This window comes from Alosa alosa, chromosome 1 (assembly GCF_017589495.1).
Source record: "Alosa alosa isolate M-15738 ecotype Scorff River chromosome 1, AALO_Geno_1.1, whole genome shotgun sequence".
Classification (NCBI taxonomy): Eukaryota; Metazoa; Chordata; class Actinopteri; order Clupeiformes; family Clupeidae; genus Alosa; species Alosa alosa.
In genome coordinates, this window is record NC_063189.1 from 48371967 (window position 1) to 48393807 (window position 21841).

General features: G+C 39.4%; 1 protein-coding gene and 1 long non-coding RNA gene across 2 annotated transcripts in view; one reads left to right on the top strand and one right to left on the bottom strand.

The window, feature by feature from the left end:
• Window positions 1-20740, bottom strand: part of cdyl (chromodomain protein, Y-like) — a 28610-nt gene extending 7870 nt beyond the window's left edge. Inside the window, exons 1-3 of the mRNA XM_048239998.1 lie at window positions 20427-20740; window positions 1019-1859; window positions 609-874 (exon numbers count right to left, since the gene is read on the bottom strand). Coding sequence (XP_048095955.1) covers window positions 609-874; window positions 1019-1859; window positions 20427-20453 — 1134 coding nt within the window. The 5' untranslated portion in view covers window positions 20454-20740. The remainder of the gene's footprint in view (window positions 1-608; window positions 875-1018; window positions 1860-20426) is intronic.
• On the top strand, window positions 14374-14906 carry LOC125292646. Its single transcript, XR_007193246.1, has 3 exons — window positions 14374-14434; window positions 14569-14652; window positions 14822-14906. It is a non-coding gene; the product is annotated as an uncharacterized LOC125292646 (long non-coding RNA).
• Window positions 20741-21841: the final 1101 nt, after the last annotated feature.

The window sequence follows — 21841 nt, forward strand, 5'->3', positions numbered from 1 at the left end:
AGGATGTTACCTTGCTATAATGTATCCATATGTCATGATATGTAAATATATTCATGTTTGGTATCATTGTAATAGTCTCAGCACAAGGATTGTAATGATTTGATTGTGAGAATGTTTGGAACATTCTATAAGTGATATTTCTGATATATAAGATATCTCTCCTCATGCTATTCAGATTTGTGTGAAGTAGGTGTGAGTAGGTGTGTCTGATGCCATCTGGAGAACCAACCATGTGGGATTGTTTTGGCGCCAATTCTTTCTTTGTTTAACCCATACAAACGTGACTAACTTGCATTGTATGTCAGAAGAACGATGGAGAACTGAAGAGAAGATAGAGAGGTTGATCCAACAGAGGCCATGGCCATTTTTTTGTACCCTCTCTGCTTGTAACAGAATAAACCTGATTCCTGAGTTTTCCTGAAGTTTGCCAGTCTAAGATTAATATTAAGTAATTATTCACCACAATTACTTTCACTACAAATGTGTTATTTTCCAGCACTTGGCCAATAAGAACATTAAGCCATGTAATTCAATCATTATCATTCAACTCACTTTAGTGAGGAATGGTCACCACTAGCAATAGCAGTAGTAGCAAAATGTACACTCACATCTGGGTTCAGGGAGTTGTTCTCTGAAGATTTTGTAGAGAACAGAATGTGTGTAAAGCCATCCTGTTTCTTCACCACGATGTCCCGATACCGGTAGGCACTCTCTGTCTGACGCACGCTGAACCGTAAACGTTTGTCAAAGGCAGCTGTGCGCTCTTCAAAGCGCCGCTTCCCACTCACTCCAGAGGCACTAGTTACTCCAGTAACCGCAGTCTGCAAGCTAGCTGTCCCATTAGCTGCCGACGTCTCCGTGAAGGTGGAAGTACCTTTGAGAAAACAAGTAAGCAAGGACTATTTAAAGACCAATTTATTGGAGCAATATTTCTATTCCTAATACTTTTTGGTTGTAGTTACTGTTTACAGCTTTCAATGCACACTTTCTTTACCACCACACATGCAAACCACTTTACCTTTTCCGTTGAGAATGCGCATAGCTGCAGGCGTGATGGGGAGTTGTGGAGAGGCTAGAGTGGTCTGTGTGCGAGGCCGTGTGCCCATCCGTGCCCTCTCCTCTCCAGGCCCCAGCAGGATGCCCACTGGCTTTTCCAGCAGCGCCACCTCAGGAGGCACCGAGTCCGGCTCCTGCCCGCCCTGCTCGAGGCCCTGGGCGGCCTCGCTGGGCGACTCCTCCGAGTCAGTCCGACTGTTCATGGGACTTTTAGGCACAAGGATTTTGATGCCGGACTTGGCGAGGTCCATGCTCCGGCGTACAGTATTAACAGCTGGCAATACAGTCAAACCTGAGCTGGCAACACCATCGGTGACAGCGCCTGATCGTCTATACTTTTGGTTTGACATCTGCTGCTGCTGCTGTTGTTGTTGTGGTCGTTGTTGGTACTGCTGCATGCCAAATGAGTCCTTCAAATCGGGCAAGTGCTGTTGCTGCTGATGCTGCTTTGTGGGGCTAATGGTTAGCACTGAAGAAGTGGGCGAGCTAACAGTCTTCACCAGAGGCTGGCTGACGCTGGGGCTGTGGGGAGGAGGTCGTGAGATCTGCTTGCGTGCGTTGTTGCTGCCACCGGAGGACGAATGTTTGAAGCTGATGTGGGGCGAGCTGCGTGTGGACCGGATGAGAGAGCCGTCCCGCTGCCTCTCGCTCATCTGCCGGTTGAACTCGTGGATGAACTCCATGCAGTTAGCCAGGTGCGTCTCTGGCTCCCACGTGTCCCCCTCGTAGCCATAGCCTCGCCAGCGGACCAGGTACTCCATCTTGCCCTTCTTGTTCTTCCGCTTGTCTACTATCTTCTCGACCTGCACAGAGGGAGTTGCAAGGTGGATAAGTCTTCTGGCAGAGTGTAGGTGTTTTCTTAACTCAATTGGCTGGTATTGTTCTATTTTGTCAATCATTTATTCATTAATCTAATCCAGAAATCCACCTTGAATGCCTTTTGAACCACTTTTGTTGTATTCCGAGTCATGCTTTTAATAATCATGAACCATGAAACAAAACAAGACGTCAGATACAGCTTTGTTATATAGACCATATGATCCTCAGACTGTCTTGATTTGTTTCAGATGTGGCATTTCAGAAAAATGCGGCAAAAATTATTTAAAACTTGCTGATGAATGTTTGAACTCGCACACAAAAAAAAAGTGGACAACTGGATTTATAACCTAGTGATGTCAAGATCTGTGCTACATTATCAGAAAAAAAAACCTGGATTTAAATAGATATAGACCATGTCTGACAACTGACTACTAATTGAAGATTAGATTAGACACTATATGGCAATGTTTTTCCTTGGATTCCTTTCCTTGGGCTCAGGTATTATTTTTCTTTAAAACATTCTTGAGTGAAGGAAAATCTTTTTAAGGGCTTACTTTCAATAATTAATCAGATCAATAATAAGGCAATATGGCACGAGTCAGAGTGGGGTTGGTAAAAGATATACCCACAGCAGTGATTCGGCCAAGTGCCGCAGGTAATCATAGACGTGGGTGTATCCTTTATCAACCCCTACAATCACGAGTGCTCTATTGCAGTTACAGTTCTACTGTAATTATGTGAAGTTATGCAATTGCTGCTCTCTTGCTTTGAATGAATGTAATGTAGTGTTGGACAATACAATGGAAAATGCGGAGTGATAACTAGTGGTGAAGAGACTGTGGGGTGTCCTGGGATAAGCTCAGTCATGGAATGCCTCTTGTCCAATCAGATATAAATGGTTCATATTTGCACCACATATCTCAGTATGAAATGCCAGTACGTTCCATCATGGGTCATTCCATATCAAACCAGATAAGGTTGTTGCTGCACCATCTCAGATTTTGTTCAAACCTTGTCTATATCTTAAATTTGTCCAAAACTAAGGCCTGTAAAACATTTCTGTTCAAATTTTAAGTCTTCATATTTTTAGCCCATGATATTTCAGTTTTACAGCTTAATGCATTATTTGGCATTTATATCTTGAATAGCATTGGTCATACTAGTCAGATTTTTTTTGAAACAATCTTGCTCTCAGTGTGAGTGAATTACTAAATGTTTAACAGCATGCTCACTGATTTTCTATAAGGCTCTAGATTTAGAAACAGGTTCTGTTTTTCAGTTTTTCAAAAGCATAGCCAAAAGGGGGGGGGGTATACCGCAAAACCGCGGTAATTTCTTGCTTACCGACCGCGGTAAGAAACCATCCATACCGTCCCAGCCCTACCTGTCAGTGGCTTGGGTGGGGAACAAAGGCTCCGTCAAGAGCTTCCCCCTTGTGGGGGATCAAGGGCCTTGTTAAATCAATTGAAATGTTTAATGGTCATACTGAGAACATTAAAGAAATTTCGCTTCCAATTGAGCTCTTCACGGTTCACGTTACAAGAAAAATGCCCATGCATATCATGTCAGAAAGCTTTCCATCCCGATGAATTGTGTGTGTGTGTGTGTGTGTGTGTGTGTGTGTGTGTGTGTGTGTGTGTGTGTGTAAATTGACTGAAACGTCAAAGAAACATCAACAAAATTCCCTATTTGGAATACTTTTTCACGTGTATCTGAACTTGTTAACCAGATAGCCGTATATGGCGTGCCAATGGATCTCTGGCCACTTGCTAACTTCGTCTACCCATTCTGTTATCAGCTCAGGTTTAGCCAGACAATCGGCATTGGCGAAGACTAATTTATTAAGGTACAGTTCGTGGTCCTGGGGGGACAATGACAGTGCATACATTGACAGCTCAACATACCGGTCTATTAGCAGCGCCATTTTTCTGACCCCATGCTGCACACGCACCCAACCTAGGCTCGGGATGTCTACAAACATTGTAGGGGTCTATAAGGCATTTTTAAAAGTGTAATAGCTAATTTAAAAAAAATAAAATAAAATATTAAATCAATGGTGAAAAAATATGAAACACTGGAATTGAGCAAAAATACTTTACAGGTGTTAGCTAAGTTTTGAGACCTAAACGTTATGAAGACAAACTTTGGGCAAAATGAGGTGACTTGGTGGCTTGAAGATTCCACAATGCATTTCGTCAGCTCAGCCATGACACTCACATAAGAGAAATGGCAGCATTGATACATAATAGGCCTACCTATCATAATTGCTGCTACAATCCGATCCATGTTTAGGCTATAAACGGTAGGCTACAACTACAACTAACGTTAATCATAACTGTCACTTAAACTGCGAACTTCAAACGCTGTTCCCGCCATGGGCGAGTGAATATATTGTTATCAATATTTAATTAAAAAAAAAATCAATGAGAAACAAACTTAAACAAGCTGGTGAATTATATATTTTATTGTAAATGTCAGAAATACTGGGTAGAGCAATAGGTAAATGACTAGACTCCCGAGCTGTTCCGAGAGAAGCTGCCGCTGGCAAGAACGCTGCTGTCTCAAACTGCAAATTGAGCGTCCTGTGTCCTCGCGTTCTCCAGAGTCTGGACTCACGATCTTAACTTTTCAAGTTCGAACTTTCAAGAACGGGAGACCGTTCTTTAGCGTACTTTGTATTGAGAAAAGCCCTTACCATAATATAGGTTTTAATGTATTGTAGATTGTAATCTGTACTGCTTAACAAATCATTCAATGCTGATTAAAGGTTGTATCAGCGATGGCGGGGTAACGTCACTTCTGTTGATGTTCAAACAAAACAGAGAGCTAGCTCACTACTCCCTCCACCCTCCCTCCTGTGCAACTGAAACTCTCCTAAACGCGCATCTCGTCAGTTATTGGTTGGAACACTTTATTTTGCCTTTGAGTGGTTGCCAACACTTGTTGGTAGCAATTGTTTTTGTGTACAGATCTCGGAGCCCAGGCTGCCTACAGAGATGCATTTTTTTGACGGCCTGCTTATGGGGCAGGCAGCTAGCTAGTTAGGAAAGATTAGATGAATGTGATCATTTATGTTTGGGCCTTTTTTGGGCCTGAAATCGCTAATACAACCTTTACGTTAATATTTGACCATTTCTGTTAAAATATAAAGACAAGTTTCAGAAGCAAATGAGTGGGAGAAACTGGGGTGGATTATATTCATGCCTTGGTTTGTGTGCACATGTTGGGTCAGTACATGGTTGGAACGCTACTTCTCACACCACAGCTCCCCCACGATTAGGAATATTTTAGAATGATGTACCAATGTGTAGGCTAATGTATACACATTTCAGATTGATTCCTCTTTTTCATGGATGAACCAATGACAAGCACTTATGAAATTACGTCAGCATATATTCAATTTCAAATCTGATGATAATTTCAGGCCTACAACAGTTACCTATGTCTGATTAATCTCCGTCTCTGAGCCAGCCAATTAGCTTCCTATGTTATGCCTCTTGTTTAAATTTAGTACTGTTAGGTAGACTCCATGCAGCGCCTGCACAAGGAAATATTTCCCATTCTCCTCCCCAGCTCCAGCAATCTAGATCTGCTCGAACTAGTGTTGTCTTGCTCAGCAGACTCATAGCTTTATGATGCTGTCTTTATTCTGTTGTGTTCTATATCAGCGGTAGCAGAAATGCAGCTATCGCCACTAGGTTGGGGCCAGCAGCAGCTTACAAAAAATGTAGCCCAAGACAAAACCTACTACCATGACATTTATTCAGCAAGTTTCCTGACAGAAATAGAAACATATGCCTACATTTCTTTGTTGCCTTATAAAAGTAAGTTATCAGTAATCATGTCCATTACCCTATCAGTAGGCAGCATGAGCCTTGCCAAATAAACTAATGTGACTAATATGAACTTATTAAAAATATCCTACTGTGGATGTGCCAGAGCTTATCAGCCTTTTGCTACAGCCATCCTAGCAATGTGTTTGTTCAAATTTGTTCAAAACTGCTGCATTAAAGTTAACTGCTAAGGTCTTATCACAACATAGTACATTGAGGAGACTAAACTAAGTTAAGTTATGCAAATCTTGCAAGTTATGCAATGCAGTATCTGAAAGCTAACGTTAGAATACTGTTTGCATGTCGAGTTTAGCATGCTTACTTACAGCTGCTTGTCAATTTCTTTACTCAGGGATCATTTTATTGACTCTGACACTGAATATTTGCAAAATCCCGATGTAAATGGAAAAGTGTTTTCCAAGACTCAAAAGTGCTTGTCCCAAGGAGAAGTACAAACCTTAATTTTAACTAACTACATAGAAAATGTTATGAATTGCATCCAAACATCAGCAGCCTTTAACAGTGTTAAAACAATAATTACAAGGGTTCCCTCACAAACGTCTTAAAGTGACAGGCACTCAAAGACCTATACACTACCAAGACAATCTTAACCCCGCCACAAATTCATTCAAATTCTGTGGGAAACACTGATAACCAGGGTAGGTATTTCACGGCGGCCACGACGGCCATGGCCGTCGTAGCCCCTTTGCGCTAGCCCGTGGCGGCCCCTTTGAAAATCAGAGGTTTACAGGCCACGGTGGCCTTGGTGCCCCCTTCTTTAAATATTTTTGCTTTTATCCTACTAATAGCGATATATATTTAGCCTATGGCCTGTCAAAATAATCTTAGCATTCACAGCGCAAATTACGCAGTGGAGAAAGTGACAGCGCAAGAAAGAAAGTGCGTCCAAATTAACCCATTCTTCTCAGTTGAACTACTCGCGAAATAGCCTACTCATCACACAGACATCACAAGTATCACATGAACGAGCTTTTTCTTAGCTTTTAAACAATGTTAGCCGCTAATTGCTGTGGTGAACGGTTCGCGAGAAAAGTAAATAATATCATTCAACTTAATCATAAATTCTACTGAAGGTTTTGCGTCCATCTCCCTACCCATTCATCTCGGTGGAATACTTCACGAACCCTTCGTTTAACATATCACAGTCCCCTGTACAGTTAGCCGTTCCAGACTAATCCCTTTTTGAATTTGCAGTAAATTTCAACATCCATGGATGTCTCCAAATTTGGGATTTAAGTTTTACACTGTGTTTAAATTGTTCCACATTATTTCATAACGGGCCAAATACAAAATAAATATTACAAATGTCGCCTAGATATCGGTAAATCAGAGGACAGCTGACTATAAGAGTTTGTGAAAGTAGCCTTAATGATCACAAAATGCTAAGCATGCATCTAGGCTATTTGAGTTTCTTAAAGCTGAGCTGTGCTTAAATTGTTCAATGCATGATTTCATAACAGGCCAAATACAAAATAAATGTTAAATATAGCCTAGATATCTGAAAATATTAGATGATCAAATGATTTACAGTTATATGTAATATTTCATGTTTTATGTTTTTGTAATGTTTCATACAGTGATGCAGGTCTACTGCAGTGAATACAACTTTGATCATTTTTATAGCATACTACTGTATAGTTAACTTTGGCCTTTGTGCCCCCCACCAAATATGCCCAACTGAAGGCCAAGTGGCCTTGCCCCTTAAATGGTGAAATTCCAAGCCTGCTGATAACGATAAATGATGAAATGAAAATCGGTGATTCTCACGAAATCAGACTCATGAGGTGGCATTAAGGATTGTGATGAACAGATAACTGCTATCAATTTGGGAAACACTGGTTTATAAACATCTCATCATAGGCTATATTGGAAGTGATTAAAAGAAGACATTGTGATATTTTAAATTATGTATTTTTTACAATTTAATGTGAAATTCTCAGTACCGCAACGCGTCCATTACTGAATCTCGGCTCTTCAACTACATAATTTTAATATTTAAAAGAAATAAATAATAAAAAACTTAAATGTATCTCATAAGGTAAATTGTTACATTCAATAAAAAGTTATTGCTTGGAATTCACTGGTAAAAGAAAAGAAAATATTTAGAAAAAGAACTTTGGTCACACCCAATATTCTCAGCCTCCGCAACAATTTTCAAGCACCAAACCAAACCAACATGGAGCCAGGCTACTCTCTGACAACATAGCGTCCACACTGAGACATTGACATTCTGTAGAAAATATTACAGATTCACGCCCCCCAGGTATTGATTCGAATGGCATTATACATGTGGATGGGTCTGAGAATGTTTTCTGCAGGGTAACATACAATACTACTACCATAGATCAAGCTGTGTCATGCAATAGCATGACTTATGCTTATAGTTCTATTCCAACGTTGATTTCTACCCAACGTATAGTAAAAAGAAAAGACAAATTTAAAACTAGAAACCTAACAAATATTCTTTCCATACCTCAGCATATTCCTCAAAAAGCCAGAGGCATTTTCAGCTAACATGGGTTTACTAAATATAGGTGCACTTACTACCAAAACCTTTGCAATCAATGATTTTATTAGTGAAAAAAAATTGATTTTCTGTTTCTTGTTGAAACCTGGTTGACTTCAGACAGCTGCTGTTCTTGTTGAGACTTGTCCCCAAATTATAATTTCTTCCACTCAATTAGACAAGGCAAACGAGGTGGTGGAATTGCCTCCATTCTCTCAAACAAATATAGTTGCACACGAGTCAACTTTGGCTAATTCGCTTCCTTTGAGTATATTGCCCTCACTCTGAAGGCTGACCCAGTTGTACTTCTATTAACCTTATACCGCCCTCCTAAACTATGGACTGGCTTTCTCGACCAGTTTTCTGAACTTATGTCGCTCATCATCACTAGCTATGATCGGATAATTGTAAATGGCGACTTCAATATTCATGTCAATAAGACAACTGATGCTAAAGCCAGTAAGTTCCTTAATGTGTTGGACAGTTTAGAGCTAAAGCAGCATGTTACAGGACCCACCCACAACCTTGGCAACACCCTCGATCTAGTCATTTCCAGAGGGATAGAAGTCACAGACTTATCAGTAAATGATATAAATATGTCTGATCATCATTGTGTATCTTTTAATATTGTACTACATACTCCAAAAATTCATCCCGAAATTGCAATCAAATCGCGACTCTTGGACATTAGAGCAGAACAGCAGTTCATAGCTCTTATAGACTCCATAAATTTAGATATTTTACATCATCCCATTGATCAAATGGTAGAGGCTCTTAATCGTGAATTAGGCTCTGCTTGACAGAGTGGCACCCTTTAAAGACTAAAAAAAGGCCCTGTAGCAAACTGACACCTTGGATGAACGAAAATATCCATGATCTAAAAAGATCATGTAGGAAAGCTGAGAGAACATGGAGAAAAACTAAGTTACAGGTTCACCGTGCCATTCTAAAAAGAAAAATTGCAAATTATAATAGAGCTATTCGAATGAGAGGAGGAACCACTTCTCTAAGGTAATTGCTGAAAACAGTGGAAACTCTAGGGTGTTGTTCTCTACAATTGATAGGCTATTGCATCAAACACCTTTTGACACACTCAGTCAGGCATCCTCTCTAAGATGCTAAGAATTTGCAGACTTCTTCAAAAACAAAGTCATTTCTATAAGGGAGGCTATTGGTAACACAAGTAATATGTTTGATAGTACACCCAAAAACAGCCCCCAAAAATTAAGGTCCTTTAGCACTATTACTCAATTTGAGCTTGGTAAAATTATAACTCAAACCGCTCCTCAACATGTGTTTTAGATCCAATCCCTACTACATTCCTCAAAAAGTATATGATGGCTTAGCTCCCTTTTTTCTCAAGGTAATAAATACCTCATTAGAAACAGGTATATTTCCAACTGCTTTTAAAACCGCTGTTGTGAAACCTTTACTTAAAAAGTCAAAACTTGACCATACCAATCTGAGCAACTACAGGCCTATATCAAATCTATCGCTTTTGAGCAAAGTACTTGAAAAAGTTGTTTGCAATCAGTTAAATACCTTCCTCAACGAAAACAGTATCCTTGAAAAATTCCAATCAGGTTTTAGATCAAATCACAGCACAGAAACGGCTCTAGTAAAGATAGTCAATGATCTCAGACTAGCTACCGACTCAAACAAAGTCTCAATCCTTATTCTTCTGGATTTGAGTGCGGCATTTGACACCATTGATCATAGCATCCTAATTCACCGCCTTGCAAAGTGGGTGGGTCTCTCTGATAATGCTCTAAACTGGTTTCAAACCTACATTACTGGCAGAGATTTTTATATCAGTCTAGGAGATCATGTATCTGAAAAAACATGACTTGCCTTTTGGTGTGGCCCAGGGAGCTGCCTTGGTCCCCTGCTATTTTCTATATATGCTCCCATTGGGAAACGCCATAAGTCAGCATAATGTAAACTTCCACAGCTACATGAGATGATACCCAATTGTATCTTTCTGTGGAGCCAACTAACCCAGATGGCCTTTGCTCCCTCACTGCATGCCTAACCTCCATTAATCAGTGGATGAGCAAAAACTTTTTGAAACTAAATGATGACAAAACAGAGGTACTTCTGGTTGGACCAAAACTAAAGCGAGATATTATTCTTAGTAATCTGGGGAACTTGGCACACCAGGTCAAACCAAAAGTAACAAGCCTCGGTGTCATCTTAGATGCAGAGTTAAGTTTTAAGCCCCATATCAGTAAAGTTACTCAGACAGCCTATTTCCACTTGAGAAACATTGCCAAAGTGCCCCTTTTAACTCAACAAGATGCAGAAAAGCTAATTCACGCCTTTATCACTAGCAGGTTAGACTACTGCAATGCACTTTTCACTGGTCTTCCCAAAAACATCTAAAGAAATTGGCACTCATACAGAACTCTGCGGCTAGACTTTTTAACTAAGACTAAGAAGAGAGAACACATCACCCCTGTGTTGGCTGAACTGCACTGGCTCCCTATTTCCTATAGAATTGATTTTAAGGCTATGTTAATTACTTACAAAGCTCTGAATGGCATAGCACCTTCATATATCTCTGAGCTTTTAATATCTTATCAACCACAAAGGAAACTTAGATCATCCAATTCTAATCTTTTAATCGCACCCAAAGTGCTCCACAAACAAAGTGGAGAAGCTGCGCTTATCCATTATGCCCCAAACTATGGAACACCCTGCCTCTGTACATCAAGCAGGCGAAGTTCAGTAAATATTTTAAAAAAGATCTGAAAACATACCTGTACAGGAAAGCTTTTAGTTAACTCATCTTATCCTGTAGACTACATTTTCAGATTATTCTACATCTGCTACTATTGGAGGGCTTAGCCAGCCAGAAGCGGATGGGCTCCCCTATTAAGTCAGGTTCTGCTCAAGGTTTCTTCCTGGAATATGGGAGTTTTTCCTTGCCACAGTTGCCATATGGCGTGCTTGTGGGGGTAAGAGGGTTAAGGCTGCCAGTCTTATGACGCCATTTTCTATATTTTTGATATGTTGCTGAGTATAACATAAACAGCAAAGAAAAGTGATTGATAATGACTGACTGACTATTATTGTGTTACATGCTTCAAATGTAAAGCACTTTGAGCTGCATTCTGTGTATGAAAGGTGCTATACAAATAAAGCTTTATTATTATTATTATTATATTTAAGACCACAAGGAACAGACAAAAAACAGCCATTTTGAGAGGGGGGACACCTTTTACTGTAACACCCAAGATGGCTACCAGGTAAGCACCTCATTTTATATCTCTCCAGATAAATGTTAAAAACTTGGTTGTCAGCGAGCATACACAACTTTTTCTTTCTCATTACCGAAACAGCAAGTTTTCAATGTTTAAAAATGAAAATTTTATTGTGTTTTGGGAATTTTTAAGTCTAAATTTTTTTAAGTCTAAATACAAAAAGCTAGCAAAAGTTTAGCCTAGCATCATGGTGGCCCCAGAGAGGCCCCAGAAGGTCAAGGTCATTCAGGCTCAGAACAGCTTTCTCATACACAAAACAATTAAAAGCCTGTTATGTGGAGAGATTCACTGTTCTTGTAATGAGAAATTAATGTTTTAAGTGACATGAACTTATATTATTTATTTATTATTTATTTATATTATTTATTTATTATTATTTATATTATTTATTACTCGTTATTTATTTACTTATTATTTATTTATTAATTTACTTGATATATAGCATAGTATATAGTATATTGTATATTATAGTATCTATGTCATAGTTTATTTATGTATTTATTTATTTACAAAAATATTTATTTATGTATTTATTTATATATAAAATATTTATTTATTTATATACACACACACGTATATATCATCAATACTTATTAACAGTTTTTTTTTTATCTTATTCGGAAATGATATGGGTGCCGCTGTGGTCCTTTGTAATTGAGCACTGACCTGCTATATAAATCCGTTTATTATATGAATTTTCATCATTTCATGTCATTGCATTGTATCATGTCATTTTGAGATAAGTTTAATATACATTGCATAATAGAATGTGTGGTTCAATGTAACAATTCTATGATATGGCTATCCATATAAGCTGTCTTTGTAAATAGTAAAGTAATATTTTTACCTTTTACATTTTAAAATCAACTGTAATATGCAATGTCATTTAATTTCCTAACAGACAGGAATCTGTTCTGAATAAAAAGCATCCAAAAGGCTAGGCTGGCTAAGTTCAGAGAGAAAATCTACAGCAATCCTGAGCTACTTGAGGAGTACAGATGGAAAGAGAGAGAGAGGTTCGGGGTGACAGGGAGATAATAGGGACACACACACACACACACACACAGGTTGAGACAGACTGTGAAAGACAGGCGTGTACATGAGGCTGAGGCAGATGTGCATGCGCTCACACATGGACACACAATGAAGTCCAAATATAAATAACAATGGTTGTGCACAAAACTTTCATTTGTGTAATGACTGTTCAGTAACACAAATCTTGGGTTCTTCTTTCAGGTATCACAAACGTAAGGAGAGTGGTAAAGTGAAGACTGTCAAGGACCTTACTTAAAAAGAGAGCATGAGAAAAAAAAACTCAAGTGGAGACAATATTCAGCTTAAAAGCTACAAGAACAAAAAAACAAACCCAATGTGTTCTCAATCTCACTCCAGATTCTTCTGTGAGTGAATTAAGTGATTCTTCAGCAATAGCTGAAGTAAATAAGCCAACACCTGAGGATCACGTATCAATACAAGACGATGTACCAACACCACCACTGCAGTCATCAACCCCAAAGAGAAGCACAATCAGAAAGAAATCAAAAGTTGTCAACAGATTGAGGACCAAACTGAGACAGGCAGAAGAGGAATTGAAAAAAAACAGAAAAGAAATGCAGAATCTAAACAAGAAATTTAGGAGACTTCAAGCTCGAAGGGTGACTGTGACCAAGCAGATTGCCACGACCGCAAAAAACAAAAAAGTCAGGCAGCAGAAAGGTGGCATTTCGCTCAACAGCAAGAGGAAAGGCCTGTTGAAAATGGTACATTCTTTCCTCCATAGGGATGATGTATCCACTGTGGTCAACGGAAAATCTGGGGAGATCCGGCGGAGAGGAGTGATCCATAGGAAAAGGCACTTGTGTGACACAATGGCTAACCTGCACAAGAAGTTTTGTGGTGAAAACCTGCATCAAAATGTGTCTAAGGCGCATTTCTTTAAGCTTAGACCGTTTTTGATTGTCAGGCCAAAAGTTGCTGACAGGGATACATGTGCATGCAAGCTGCATGAAAATTTCCATTTCAAAATAAAAAAAAGTTACACCAGCTTGGAGTTTTGGAATCATCTTGCTGCAGGTGATGTCGTACAGTCAGTTGTGTGCAACACCAACAACATTGACTGTATGTACAATCGTTGTGAGGCCTGCAAAGACAGAGTGATTCCAACAGCACTTGATGTGGAGAACAAGGGCAACATAATCACCTGGCAGGAGTGGGTGACCAGGTCTATCACAGTGGAGAGGACTGGGAAAGCTGCAACCAGGGAGAAAGAAGTGAAGAACACCGCGACTTGAAACCCGGTACTTCCATTGAGAGGTTGGTAGCTCTTACCACGGAACATCTCCCCAACTTTGCCGCACATATCTTCAACATCAGGCACCAGTTTTCCGCTCTCAAGACGATGAAGCATAGCATCCATGATGATGATGTGATGGTCCATATCGATTACAGCTTAAAATTGGAGCTGCAAGTATGCGCTGGAAGTGAAGGATACCCATTTCGAGGTGGGAACCAGCAGGTAACCCTCCACACTGGTGTGTTCTACAACAGTAAAGGCAGGGTGGAAGCCTTTGCATCAGTGTCTGCCAGCCTCCAGCACAATGCAACAGCAACATGGGCCCACCTGGAACCTGTTTTGAGGTACATCCGCCAACAACACCCCAATGTATGCAACATACATTTTGTTTCTGATGGCCCAACATCCCAATACAGAAACAGAAATTAGTTCTACTTGGCCTCCACTGTACCATTCCTCCATGGATTTAAATATCGCGACATGGAACTTCACAGAGGCGCCTCATGGAAAAGGAGCCCCCCAGATGGCGTGGGGGCAGCCTTAAAAACCTGGCAGACCGAATAGTGGCATACGCCAAAGCATCCCAGATGCAGATACTCTGTTTCAGCAGCTGACCCTGAACTCCTCGGTAACTCTATTCCAGGTGTGTGTGTGTGTGTAACTATGTTCTAGGCTATATTGCACATTGTAGATTGTTTGGTTGAACACCATTTCAATCTTCTGTGAAATGCCTGTGACTTAAGAAACTGATAATGAAGTTCACTGTGACTTTGACAGGTGTCTGAGGACAAAATTAAAGAGAGGGGTGAATTGCTTCCTCCACACCTTAAGCCAGTCCCAGGGACAATGAAAATCCACCAAGTAGGTCAAAATTAATATATTTAAGTGCTCACATAACAAGTCACACTAGCCACATACTGTAAGTTAGTACATTCAAGATATCATTATGTTGCCATCCTAATCACATTTCCATAAATTAGTAAATCAGTAGATAAATTACTAAAACTGTTTTTGTTAATCTACACAACAGCTGATGTCCACCACTCCTGGGGTAGTTCACACGAGGGAAGTGTCATGTTTCTGTCAGAAAAATTGTGAGTGCTTCTCTCCATCACATGCATTTGGAGGAGGAAGACGACGTTTCCACAAAGCCACCAGAGGCTTCCATAGAGGTTGGCCAGTGGGTCCTTGTGGAATACGACGCAGATCTGTTCCCCGGTGTAGTTACACAGGTAAAAAAAATATTTCAAGGCATTACTTTCAAGTGAAACTACATTGTCAGGCTTGTTTAGTCGCCAAGTTTCAAATGAGTGCTGGAGAGGCAAGTTGATGGCACTCTCTTAAAATTATTCTTTCTAAAATACAGATTGCAGATGACCAGTATGAGGTGGACACTATGAACTGCGCTGGGGAAAACCGATTTTATGTGCCATCAATTAAGTTTTCTGGGGAAAAGGTGTGGTACTACCGCCACGACATCAAAGACCAAATTCCCGAGCCTCTGCCAGTCACTTCCTCTGCGAGGCATTTTTGTGTTTTGCCTGATATTTGGGCTAAACACAAGCTGCGCACCTGATGCATATTGTGATGTATGAGATGAGATGAGCACAATGAGATGTTGTAATGATCATTTTGTATGTAAACATTCCATTTCGATTTATATCTACATTGATGTGTATTGTTTTTCATGAATTTAATGTTTCACAGTTGTGTAATGAGATGTATTGATTATATTGTATTTAAACATTCCTTTTCCATTTATGTCTACATTCATGCTTATATTTTTAATGAATTTATGTCTGAGGTACTGAGGTACAGTATGCTGGAATGTGTTTTATTAAAATACACAGTTCAAAAATGGGATATTTTCATTCTTTCTGAGAATAATTTTCAACAGAAAATGCCACATTTACTTCTCCATACAAAACTCTAAAGGTAAATCTCAAGAATTTGTTATATATTCCCAGCATTCACACTCTGTGTTTGTTGTGTAAAGTGTTATGGTGAATTAAGTAGGAATCTCATTACCCAAACTTTGACACTCATTTCGAAACACCTTTCTCTTTACATAACACAGGTTTTTTACTTATTATTTTGCTGTTGTAAAACAAATTCTAGTTTATAATGGTATTTGGATAAATTGTATTTCTTCATTTGTCATCTGTACTAAATAAGTAATTATACATTTGAATTTTCAGTTAAATATCCTGAAAAAAACAGGACATGAATCATGAAACATGTTGCGGTAATGAGACAAATCATAAATTGAAAAAAAATGGGAAACTTATAAATATAATATTTTCTGGGCTATATACACATATGGGCACAACTGTTAATAATATCTATTAAAAACTAAAATAGTTGTAACTTTTAAACCATATCTATTCTATGTTATCATGTTGATTGCTGAGAATTTATGTGCTCTGACTGACTAAAATGCTCCAAAATATACAGAAAAAAAATGAATATATATATATATTTTAAGTGTTTTAAGAAGTTTAGACCCTAATCTTGCATAACAAAAAGAAAAATTGTATTCAAATGCCATTTTAAAATTTTCAAGTGTGAACCGTTTTAAATCTGTTTTTCATGAGAATCGCCCAAATAGTACTGTACCGTTCATCACCGTTTTTACCATATTTAACTGAACATCAGATTTGCCACAGGATGTGAAAAAGCATAACGGCAGTTGGGTTTTTGCACTGAAAGCTTGGTTTTTAATGGAATTAAACAAACTCTTCCACAACTTAAAGGTGCGATTTGTAGGATTGTTACCGAACGTTCTGCAGGCCAAAATCAAAACACTGGTGAACGTTCTCAAGACTACCAAAAGCGAGCCTCTTCTGGGTTGCCAGATGTAATAAAGACTTAGCTAACGTTAGTTGACCTGCAGCTGCTTTAACGTTTCTCCAACCATGACCCAGCTACACATTACGGAAACAGTGAAAACAAAAAATACCTCTCTAACCAACGTAACATATTTATCTGAAGTTAGCGATGCAGATGAAGTTTAGCCTAGGCTACCTGTTGTGGAGAAATATGGCCAGCTCTGCGTCAGACTTGATATTCTTAGTTTGATCTAAGACGTCACCATCTCAGGAAGCTCCTCCGATGTCCACTTAATTTGTTTCTTGTTTAAATTTTGGAAATTTGCCTGCCTCTCGTAGGCGTTCATGACAACTGACAGCTGTTGACAGTTGGCCTTTGCTAATTTGGCAACCCAAATAGGAGGACGCGCTAGCCCATTATTAATACGCTATTCTAGAATTAATCGTTCAAAACATAAACGAAAATTCCAAGACATTCGCCCGTAACTCATTTTTTTTTTTCATGGGTTTCACGGGGGTTTTACGGGTTAGAGTAATGTTGTCAAATAAGCCATTACTTCAATTCATCGTGTTTCCTTACTCTCTGACAACATATGGTGATCATTTTTGGAATGGTTACAGTTTATTTTCCATTATTTCCTACATACTGGACCTTTAAAGAAGCCCTATGCAAGTCTGGTTATTCCTTCACTGTTTCTGGGTTTTTGCCTGATTTGGGCTCGCATTTTCCACGACATAGCTCCCCCTGCAGCTTCGGTAGCGAGTGACTGCTACGCTAAACCCCCACTAGCTAGCGAGCTAGCCATCAAGAAACCAAGCTAAACCAAAGTCCTTTTAGGCAAGTCCCTCCACTCGGCGGCCATATACCAACGTTTTATGGGCACTCATCGGGCACAGTCTTTGGGTCGAACTGCGCTTGCGCAAGGCTTCACGACACCAATCTTGCTCCAGCGGCGAGATCACAACACATGATTGGCACGATGTCTTCACAACACACCATATGATTGGCTCAATGTATTCACATCACACCACATGATTGGCTCAATGTATTCACATGTCGACATTTTGCAGAGGAAGGGGTGGGATATGTGTAGACAACGGCCATATTGGCGTGACAAACTAGCCCCATGCATTTCTATGGAGTATTTTTTGAGTGCTGTGTCTCCACATTAGAAAGTCTCTGGCTAAACACATACAGGGCTCACAATAAAACGGTCGAGCAAACACATTGTTGAAGAGACTATCAAACCACATTACAAAAACGAAGTTCACCCAAGGATAGGCTACTTACAATTTCAAAAGCAACAAAGCCAAGTCGGAGTCAGTTTTGCAGTCTTCTTAGAAACTACAATCTGACTAGATTTTCGAAGCCTTCCGCTGAGTAACATCCGGATTTCTTCGGTCCGGGACCAGAAAGTTGCATAGTCGGTTATTCCACGGAGAAGCACTAGGGGGAGACGAAGCACCCACCAAACGACCCAAAAAGTGTTGTAGAACCATCAGAACGACTCTCAACCTGCATAATTAAGGTAATTTTTGCTAAAATTGTTGCATAGGGCTTCTTTAAGGCCTAAAATAAAAAAAAATCATAGTTTGTGAGAAGGGACCATTTTTTCTCCACGTGAATGAGAATCTTTTATGCTAACCTAAGATTAGGTATCGGCGAAGAATTGACTAGCTTGGTTCCGAGGGATACATGTGTGACCCAAGCTAAAGCTAGTTAGCTGTTGCGTTTTTGTAAATGGGAAAACACCTAAGATTGTCTCCCCATAGGAAAATCTCTGGCTGATTTCTATCTATCCACTAACTCAGGGGTAGGCAACCAGCCCGAGGGCCACATGCGGCCTTTTGGCTCCTCTCTAGTGGCTCTCTAGCTTTCTCTAAAAAATGGAAGTTATAAAATATTTCTAACAATTTCATATAGTCATTAAGCTTCAAGCTACTCCAACACATTAAGAGTTAGTAAACATAGTATACTGTACAATACAGTGTATGGCAAGTATGCTATACCCGAGGCTAATAAAGTTTAAACTGATTTATTTGAAATTTTCCGATATCTTTGCGGCCCCAGACAGATTTACTTGTATTTCTGGTCAAAAAAATTGCTCTTTTAAAAAGAAAAGGTTGCTGGCCCCTGCAATAGATGATACAGTAATTATGGAACAGGTGACATATATTAGGTTTGCCAGGCTGACAGAAAGGAAGGGGAAATATCCTTCATTTAACAATATCTTTCATTTAACAATAGATTTAAACCCTTACAAACATGTTGCATCTTACCTGACTTATCTAAATATGACAATACAACTTGGTAGGTGGCAGGCAGCATCAGGCTGATTCATGACAAACCATTGCTGACCTCAGCCTTGAAAACAGTCTCTGTCTTGGGTAACTACACACAAGTCCTATAAGTCATTAACTCAAATGATTCCAGCACCATGGAGAGCAAAGAGACAAGGAAAAATTGAATTTCCATTCCAACAGGTTCGGCAGATGTACATGTCCATACTCCATACTATACAAATTCTGAACTGTATTCAGTTTAGACCTGCATCACCCCATTTGAAGCTAAACAAATATAGTCTTGAACTTCCACAAAAGTATATTATGCATTGGATGCCTAGGAGTATGGTGCAGGAAAACTTTAAATTTCCCAAATTCAGACATAACGTTGTTTGTGTTTCTTCTCACTTGCAATTCTACACCAATAATACCCTAACAACTACTGACAATAACACTGTAGTGTACTTATACATTCTAAATCCATCCTCCAAGTTTCAGAAAGATATTTTGGGGACATCAGTATTGGTGGGAGAAAGTATTGCAAACTGTGAAAAGACTAAAAAGACAGAAAGAAAGAGAAATTTGGCATTTTTCTCTTCTCAGTGTTATTAGAGTTTGGTAGTTGGAAGGCGTATGTAATTTTGTTTTCCTCAACACAGTAATGGATTATTGTTAAGTGGGAACAATTTTACCTGTAACTCTAAATTCAGGCTCCAATCAACCAACTCAGTCATTACAAAATTATAGTAGTTCTTATCTTTACATCCAGAAAGAATACCAACACAAACATGTATTGCTCTCACAGCACGAGACATAACTGGTTAATTGGAACAACGTTACATGGTTAATCAAAACATGAAACAAAGGGAAAGTTACGCTAACGTTACCAATCTAAGCTAACAATCTCCATCACAATGTGGTCCACTAACGTTACTAGAATTTGTGTTTAGAGAATCCACAACACAAGGTTGAAATTCACCCTTCTAAATACAAATAGCCGCATATTTGACAACTTAGCTAGGATAGCTGGTCCAAAGTAAGGCCTTTTTGTTATTAGCCATCACTCAATCCCCTGGTTTGCCTGATTAATAGCCAACCAGGTAGCTAGCTACTTTTGAGACGACCACATTCTGTTCGCTTCATCATCACAGTGACCAATTTATTTCACACAGAAACTACTTCGGTGGAATACAAACAAGTATAGCCACGAACTCTACATGCTTGATATCAAGCTAACTACCGCATTCTAGAGTGAGGGGAAACACAAAAGGAACGTTAGCTTGGAACAGTTCACTAAGTTGGAAATGCCCAGCAAGCAAGCAAGCTTGCTAGCTTCTACTTTTCTCTTAGCAAGCATGCTAGCTAACGTTAGCGCTATTCAACGACGTTACTAAGGCGAGTCAGTAGCTACCACACATGATGACCCCAATGGACCAAATGTTCTAACTGTTTACACAAAAACACAAAAAAAGAAGCAGATGTTGCCCAATTGCAGGTCAACTTTAAGATGTTTAATTTCCATACCTCGTAGAGCTCTTCCGAGGCCATCATAAACAGATAATTTGTCGACGTTCAGCTAATCCGGTAGGAACTGAAGACACTTTTTTTTCCTTCAGTTGCAGTTGTCTTCTTTGGCCTCTCCTCCTCCCTCCCCGATCACGGAGATGGGCTTCACACTCAACCACGCGATCTCTGTCTTTACGAGGTTTATTATTTGACACTAGCTTTCTATTTTCAGTGTTTACGCAACTAATAACACAAGGACAATCATCAGACTCTCAACTAACGTCAGACCTTACTCTACTTTCGGTGAAGGCACTCAGTTTCTGCCAATGCCACTAACGCTATGCGCAGAAGCGATTGCGCGATGGCACAGTGGAGCTTCCCAACCATGTTTTCAACCAACAACTACAGGATGTCTCAATAGCTCTCTGATGAAAATAATATAGGTTTAGTAGGCTTCTTGTTGACACTTTACTCATGCCTTTATGATGAACACAAATGCTACAAAATAGGATTGTGGGATGGGAGCTGTCAAACATCACATGGGGCCAGGTGTGGTATGGGTCCCCCCTGTACTGGCTCCTCATTTCTCTATTAAGGGTGAGGAGGGGTAAATTAACTATGAGAGTCAATCTGCAATTGCGATGTTGTGTGGTGGTGTTTTTTTTTTTTTTTTACACATTCATTCCTGAACATTACATATAGGCTTATGGAAGAAAATGGCATCCGATTGACAACACTTTTTTTTTTCTCAGACTGGAGGTGACTTACCAAACCTGCTATGAGTTACCCTCTGAAAACAGTCAATCAGTAGGGCCAATCAGCCAATCAGTATAGGGCAAACCTAACTGCCAGAGTAAAAATGCTGGGTTAAAAACAACAACCTAAACTGTACAGACTCAACCAAAGTGCATCATCACCTTTTGGAATGAGCCAAATATCTTTTGGGAGAATGTGCCTTCACTGCAGACTAAGTCAGAAAATAATAGTTGGACATTTGACATTTGAAGTTCTATAAAATCATTGCTGCAACAAATCATAGTTCTTTTTTCAGTAGCACACACACACACACACACACACACACACAAACACACACACAAACACACTGAGCCCTTTTAATGTTTGCTTAGTCGTGTCTTTTATGAGAAAGAGTTTGGATACACCTAATTTATGGGTATTTGACTAATTTAACATTACGAAAACTTAGAACTATGAAATAGCACATGGGTAGGCTACACATGCATTATAAACAAAAGTGTATAAATGTCTTCTATCTAGGATCAAAGCAGCCCAAAACATTTTGCATAATTTACACTTTTTTTTCATGCGATTGTTGGTTCATAATGTTGAGCTTTCAAGATAAAGCTAAAAAATAGTCAGAGAAAGAAAGACCCATAATTTAGCATGGGTGAACAAATCTGTGAGCACATTTGAGT